This window comes from Tarenaya hassleriana, unplaced genomic scaffold (genome assembly GCF_000463585.1).
Source record: "Tarenaya hassleriana unplaced genomic scaffold, ASM46358v1 Cleome6, whole genome shotgun sequence".
Lineage (NCBI taxonomy): Eukaryota > Viridiplantae > Streptophyta > Magnoliopsida > Brassicales > Cleomaceae > Tarenaya > Tarenaya hassleriana.
In genome coordinates, this window is record NW_010968505.1 from 4,384,248 (window position 1) to 4,391,826 (window position 7,579).

Consider the following 7,579-nt stretch of genomic DNA (forward strand, 5'->3'; position numbering starts at 1 on the left):
CAATATACATTCACATACGTTTACAATTTATGTGTATTAGTATTAATGTACAACGAAGGGTTTGAACAGGAAATGCAATCGAAACCTAATTATTTTATTTCGGTACATTTTTTTATTGTAGCTGTCAAGACGTTAGAAGTGATTAACTCCATTTATTTAAGACGCCAAAAAATTATGTACAAAAAATATATAAAAATATATTCAAGCAATGGTTCCTTAGTTTATGTTAAAGATGGTAGAGATATTCATGGATGGGTTCACCTAACTCTTGTCACCAAATCTCATTTGCCTTGCTTACATATGCCTCATCAAATTTGGCCTATTAATTCAAATATAATATTCTCCATTCTCTAACGAGGTATCGACATTGTTCCTATATTTCTATTTTCTCCTTATAAATAAATACAGACAAAATAGTATTTATATACATTTATGAGAACTAATAAATAAAATTTATTTGCAAATAAGCTCACACCGAAAAAGAGGGAATTAAGACTTTAATGCCTTTTTAATTCCATTAAATATTCGAAACAAAATCAACTTTTAAAAAAAAAATTAACACTCAGAAATACATGTCCGTGGCACTACGTAACAGCCAGTTGATTCTTCTAACTGAACCCATTTTACCGAAATTACCCCTGCATTTATCACTTATTTACATTTCTCTACCACTCCCTCCACCGCCAGCCGCCGCAATCACATGACGGCGCAAGCGTTCGGGTTCTCGTCGCTGAAAATCTGTGGCGCGTGAGCTTGAACAGGGTACTGGTAATACGACCCGTATCCGTATCCGTACCCGAATCCGGATCCGGGTTGAGCAGCAACGTACTCCATCTTGTTCGCTCCTTCCTCCTTTTTGCCTCCGTCGTCTCCGCCGCCGCCGCCGCCTTCTTTCTTCTCCTTGCCGCCGTCTTTATCCTTGCCGTTATCCTTCTTCGCCGGCGGTACGACCTCCACCGGCCGTCGGAGCTTCTCCGACAAGGTCTCCGCCAGCTTCTTGACGTCCATGGTTCCCTTGACCGTCACCAGCTGTTTGTCCTTGTCCATTGAAATCGCGTCCACGCCTGCGCTTTCAAACGCTGTAAAGGACACGGAAACGCCGTTTTGGGAAACGCAAAAATCAGCGAAAACGCAAAATATCTTACCCTTGGTTTTGGTGACGGTCCTCTGGATTTTCCCGATGCAGCCTTGGCAATGGAAGTTCAGCTTCAAAACCGCCGTCGTCACCGGAGGCTTAAGATTAAAATAAACCAAAACATGAAAGAAGACAGCTCAATAAACGAAACACAAAATGAAATAAAATTTAGATTAAATTTGTCAGCTTTCGCTAAAATACAAAAAAATTCTAACAAAAATGGCTGCAAACCCAGCAAAACCCAGAAATTATCAAAGGCCAGAATCTTCGCCATGTAATCCAAACAGATGCACAGTTACTATCATGCACACTGTCATATATATAACAATATATACATATATATACCTCCTTCTCTTTGGGCTTCTTGTCGTTGTCGGATTTTTTGTCGTCGGACTTCTTGGCTTTGTTTTTGTCGTCGTCTCCGTTTTTGTTGGTAGTGTTGTTGTCTTTGGCATTTTCTTTGTCCTTTTTGGGCTGGGGAGAGACCAGTTGAACTTTCTTCTTGGTCTTCTCCTCAAGCTTCTCTCGGAGTTTCGCCGGATCCACATTTCCGGTCACCGTCAGTTTTCCGGCCGCCGCCTCCGACTTCACAGTCTCCACGCCTGATAATTGTTTCATAAAGATTAAACTTTTAACACAGCAAATAAAAACCCAGAATATTCAAGAAACAAACTAGGAATATTTCAGAAATCTGGTAATGTAATCCGAGAAATCAGGACACCAACGTTCGATTTCTCTCTCGTTTTCCCCTGAAATTATCTCACAAAAACAAAAAATAGAAAGGGATGTTCTTCAATTTAAGCAAAAACAACATAGGAGATCCGAAATCCAACACATGTGGAACTTCAAACGAAAAAACCCAGAAATGTTCAATCTGGGTTTCCATCGAAGAAGTTCATAGACCGTGTCTTCTTCCCAGGAAGAGCTCATGAATGTCTAAGCAAATCTGAAGAACAATTCCCCGACAGAAGAAATCGATGACGAGAAAAGGGTTTTTTCCCCGTTAGTATATAATCGATTTCACCTTCGAAACCACGAACGCATTTGACTGTCCTGGAAGCGCAGCCTTCGCAGTGCATATCAACCTTCAAAACCACGGTGACGGATTCGTCGTTGCTCTTCTTCTTCTTCTCCCCATCGTTTGCCTTCTTCTTGTTCTCTCCATCGTTGTTCTTCTGCACAGAGACCAAACCAAGCAGAGAAAAGAGAAACCCATTATCAATCTCAATCTCATCTTCCAGAGGGGAAAAAAAACAAAAAACATGGAAATTCTGGGGAAATGGGTGATGAGTTGGGGGCGGGTTGACCCGCTGACTGACCTCACCCATGGTGACTCGGTGACGCGGAAGAAGATGAATCGGTTTCTGGACTATTCCTATTTCTAAGGTAGTGGGGCGAGTGGGCTTAGACAGAGTCCGAGGGAGAAAGACGAAGCGATGTTTCGTATTTATAATAGGAGAAAACGTGGAGTCAGTGAAGATGCTACATGACGATGATGATGATGATGTTATGCCATCAATGGCATACTCATACATGATGATGATGCTTAACGGATACAGATCGAAAATTAACTCTACGGGACCAAAATAAAAGACATCCATATTCACAAAATTAAACACGGCTTTAATATTTTTGTTTCTTTCAAATTAATTGAAAATCATTACGGATTGATATTATTTACATTTTTTATTTTTATTTTTTATTTATCACTATATTGTTCCGACACACAATCTAATATCTCCTTTGTCCACCATATGAGATAAATTTTCAGCCGTACATATCATAAGTTCAGATGCTAATAAAAAAAAGTTAATGTATTAGAACGAGTTAATATACTTTTTTTGCAGTTTCTAAATAAAAATATGAACAAGAATTTAACAAAAAAAAAATATACGGATAGAACCAAAATTTATATAAAAACTGAATAGTAACCAAATCTAAATATAACCGAACCGAATCCGAACAGAAAACTGAATTGGCCACTGCAGTTTCGAAAAGTGGGCTAAACTATTGCAATATCACTAATGGGCTTGTTTGGGCCCAATAATAGAACCCATGTTTGTTTTATTAGGGACCACTGATCATTCTGCACATATTTCTTCTATTTTTTTTCTGTTCTATTTTTTTTTTGTTAGTGTATGCAACGTGAATATCCCTTTTCTCGAGTACAACAAAATATTTGTCATAATTTTAATTTCCAATTTCCTATTTTCAAAACATTTAGACACTTTATTATATATACTTTTAAACTTTACAGAATAAAATAAATGCGCAGACAAAAAAATATGATAAAACCAAAGGTGTGAATGAGTGATGACTTTTATACACAATCCCATTTTTTTTCTTTTGGAAAATATATAAAATTATTGAGCAATCAGATTATATATATATATATATATATATATGTTTATATAGGCAACATATAAACGTGCGTGTAAATTTATACGTACATACATACAAATATTATGAACTTCTAATACGTAGGTAATAAATAATATCTGTATAGAGGTGGTCCTATAAAAAAAAAATATATTCTACTAGTGGGGATTTGTTTGAGCTGATATATGCAAGAAACATGAATATGTTGATGGCTTTTTCACGTTATGACGAGGATTAGGGTTTTGATGAGATGAAGCCATCGACGAAGAAGAAGCCATGAGTTTCTTCCTGAACTTGGTGTTCCAATGGTTCTTGATGTCGTTGTCTGTAGTTCCCGGCAGATGAGCTGCTATTATTGACCACCTATACGTTCATGTATATACACGTGTTTTAGGTATGTGTACATATATATATATATATATATATATATATATATATATATATATTGTCTTAATGTTATCTAATACGTAGGTAATAAATAATATCTGTATAGAGGTGGTCCTATAAAAAAAAAATATATTCTACTAGTGGGGATTTGTTTGAGCTGATATATGCAAGAAACATGAATATGTTGATGGCTTTTTCACGTTATGACGAGGATTAGGGTTTTGATGAGATGAAGCCATCGACGAAGAAGAAGCCATGAGTTTCTTCCTGAACGTGGTGTTCCAATGGTTCTTGATGTCGTTGTCTGTAGTTCCCGGCAGATGAGCTGCTATTATTGACCACCTATACGTTCATGTATATACACGTGTTTTAGGTATGTGTACATATATATATATATATATATATATATATATATATATGTATTGGCAATTAATGTTGGAAAAATGCGGACGCTCTATTATTGAACAATGTGAAGAAAATGTGTCTGCGCCAGGTTTTGACTACCATTTTGTCAACCTTGTGTTTCCTGGAATGTAATAACTCGATCGAAACATTAGTAGCTAGAATTAATGCATTGGGGAAGTTTCAAGATTCTATAGAATATATATATATATATTCAGATTCAAAAAAACAAGAAACAGTGTTTGACAATATAAATTTAGGGAAAACGATCAGGAAGGCCATTGTTTAACCATTTATTTCGAGTATCAAGTCAAATATTTATTTATTTATTTAGGAAAAAATGTAAGAAAACAACTAAAAGAAAATACTAAGAATAAAAGTAGAGGACCTGCTTCCAATGGCGGCAAAGAGGCTGCAAATGATCCGATCTTCATCCTCCGTGAAACCTCCATGTTTTATGTTCGGTCTCAAGTCTACAACTCTTCCCACATCTCCTCAGACCTAAACAGAGACAACAAGAACATGCATGATCATCATGAGTATATATATATATACATATATATCGGTATGTATGTTAATTCGTACATATACGTGTAATCCGAAGGACGACAGCGACTGAAGATTTTGGAGATTTACCGGCTTTTTGAGGGAGAGTGATCCAGTTACCACCATTTCCGCATCTCTCAATGTAATCCCTAAGCTTTGCATCTTCCTCAGGAGACCATGGACCTCTCTCTTCACTTTTGTCCTGTCACAACACGGAGCTCTTCCCATCTCTCTCTCTCTCTCTCTCTCTCTCTCTCTCTCTCTCTCGTGTTGTTCTGAAGTTGAAGAAACCAGAAACAAGTGTGTCTTTGCTTTCTAAAACGGACTTTCAGATGAGGGGAGTGGTTCATATGATTAAGAGACTCGGATTTTGACACATCTCTGCATAATTCGTGGAATAATATTAATAAATCTTGTCTCGGGGTCATGCTTGTGAAAGTCAACGTGATTGACATGCATGCATACTCTCTCCTCCTCCAAGTCAACGTGATTGCTATATATGTGCGTGTGATGTGATTATTTACGTCCTATATGCGGTATATTTGTGTGTGTATATATATGTATATATTCATACTGTAGAGTATTTCGACCTCGATCCCTCACCGATCTCTCCGATTCTCTCAAGAACAGAAAGAAAAACGAGACAGCGGAATAACGAGTTCAGTATCGAGCTCTAACACTCGATACCTACGTCTCGGGAAGAGGAACAGCGTTTGCTAGGGTTACACAAAGAGAGCTGCCGGAGATCGACCGGAAAATCGACCCCGAACACCGGAGAACACAAGTTCGCCGACCTAGAGAGAGAAACCACCAAAAAACCGAAAAACGCAGAAGTCTGAGACTCAAACAAACATTAGGGTTTCATTTACCCTAAAGAACCAAATGACCGAATTGCCCCTCCGCGTTTTGGAACCCTCTGACCGAACCCGAAGCTTTGAAACCTTCTTCTTCGCTCAGAGTATTTGCTGAAGACTCAACAAATCTCCACCTTCTTCTGCAAAACCTGCAAAGAAAAGAAAACACGAAGGAAAACAAACCACGCCAACCCTAGCAGGCTCATTCCCGTAACTTCCATGTAACTCCCCCTCTAAGCATGGTTCAAGGCGTATTGAACCTACCCTTCTAAAGGAGTCCTTACCGAGCGTGTCATAAACACGTCTCAGCGTGACACGACGCACCTAACCTACCCAAGCGAGTGTCCCCCGACATCTCCGCTTCCGAAGGCTACCTAAGACCTAGACTAGTATGACTCCCTAGACCGTCTAAGTGACCCCCTCCGGTGAAGTCTATACCTCACCAATGGCCCCTCGAGGGTCACGCCCCGACATCTACCCGTCCCCCGAGTCTACCCCGACTGCCCCGAGACTAACCTTGAGTCATACTAACACACCTAACTCTTGATCCCCGTAAAGATCAAGCGACCTATGACCTCTACCCCGGACCCCTACCTACCGACTAAGGTTCTCCACGGGTTTTACCCCGTGAAGACCCCCTAGTCGACCTATAGAAACTCTACCGAAGGCTCGGAACACGTGCAAGCACGTGCTCCACCTCGAGAGGAAACGCCCCTAGCGCTACTACCCTCACCGACTCTACCCGGTGACCCGGCATTCCCTCGCTCGCCTCTTCCCCTGAGCTTCCTACCCGAGGTAACTCCACCTAGACGTGGAGACCTCACCTCCGAACCTCCACCCGAGGAGTAGTCGGAGCATACTAGAAGTACCTCCGAATCATACTCCTGAACCGAGGCTACTACCCCCTTACCCTCGGTCTCCTCCTTCGCCCTCCGGGACCTACACTCCTTCTTATATAGTGATGTCTGCCCCTCTGTATCGCGGCCTTGACGTCGAGAAGTTCGACGGCAAGGGAGACTTCTCCTTATGGAAGGAGAAGATGTCCATTAGCTTAGAAATCTTAGGGTTAGGGGACACACTAGAGGATGATCCATCTACGTGGGGGGTTGCTGATGAGGGGAGCCCACAAACTCCAGCTCGGGAAACCGAGGATTCGGGAGGCCTTACGTCTCTTTCAACCGGGTCATTAGGGCCCGGGGCTAAGGGATCGGGCACTCCGGCTCTCAAAGAGAGACAAGAAAGGAGTAGAAGGGCTAGGAACCTCATTGTGCTTGCTCTAGCGGATCAGGTTCTAAGGAAGGTCATATCCGAAAGGACGGCCTTCGGAATCTGGAGGAAACTAGAGCGGTTGCACATAGAGCAATCTCTCCCCAATAGGATGTACCTCATGCAGAGGGTGTCAGGGTTTAGGATGGACAGCTCTAGGACCTGACACCCTCTGCATGAGGTACATCCTATTGGGGAGAGATTGCTCTATGTGCAGCCGCTCCAGTTTCCTCCAGATTCCGAAGGCCGTCCTTTCGGATATGACCTTCCTTAGAACCTGATCCGCTAGAGCAAGCACAATGAGGTTCCTAGCCCTTCTACTCCTTTCTTGTCTCTCTTTGAGAGCCGGAGTGCCCGATCCCTTAGCCCCGGGTCCTAGTGACCCGGTGGAAAGAGACGTAAGACCTCCCGAATCCTCGGTTTCCCGAGCTGGAGTTTGTGGGCTCCCCTCATCAGCAACCCCCCATGTAGATGGATCATCCTCTAGTGTGTCCCCTAACCCTAAGATCTCTAAGCTAATGGACATCTTCTCCTTCCATAAGGAGAAGTCTCCCTTGCCGTCGAACTTCTCGACGTCAAGGCCGCGATACAGAGGGGCAGACATCACTAA

At 41.5% G+C, this 7,579-nt stretch overlaps 1 protein-coding gene and 1 long non-coding RNA gene across 2 annotated transcripts; both read right to left on the minus strand.

The window, feature by feature from the left end:
- Positions 1-482: 482 nt before the first annotated feature.
- On the minus strand, positions 483-2,567 carry LOC104799517 (heavy metal-associated isoprenylated plant protein 3). The gene is made up of 5 exons (XM_010522083.2): positions 2,455-2,567; positions 2,160-2,310; positions 1,481-1,737; positions 1,146-1,233; positions 483-1,064 (listed from the first exon to the last, which is right to left on the minus strand). The coding sequence occupies exons 1-5, from the start codon at positions 2,461-2,463 to the stop codon at positions 697-699; spliced, it is 873 nt and encodes a 290-aa protein (XP_010520385.1). The 5' UTR covers positions 2,464-2,567; the 3' UTR covers positions 483-696.
- Positions 2,568-4,156: 1,589 nt separating this feature from the next.
- On the minus strand, positions 4,157-6,653 carry LOC104799519. The gene is made up of 3 exons (XR_769589.2): positions 4,940-6,653; positions 4,692-4,804; positions 4,157-4,243 (listed from the first exon to the last, which is right to left on the minus strand). It is a non-coding gene; the product is annotated as an uncharacterized LOC104799519 (long non-coding RNA).
- Between the last annotated feature and the right edge of the window lie 926 nt (positions 6,654-7,579).

Bases quoted from the DNA above. Each gene is read 5' to 3' on its own strand.
- LOC104799517 (XM_010522083.2), bottom strand. The intron at 1,738-2,159 runs GTGAAATCGATT...AACAATTATCAG, and splicing joins ATGCGTTCGTGGTTTCGAAG to GCGTGGAGACTGTGAAGTCG. The intron at 1,234-1,480 runs GTATATATATGT...TTTAATCTTAAG, and splicing joins AGAAGCCCAAAGAGAAGGAG to CCTCCGGTGACGACGGCGGT.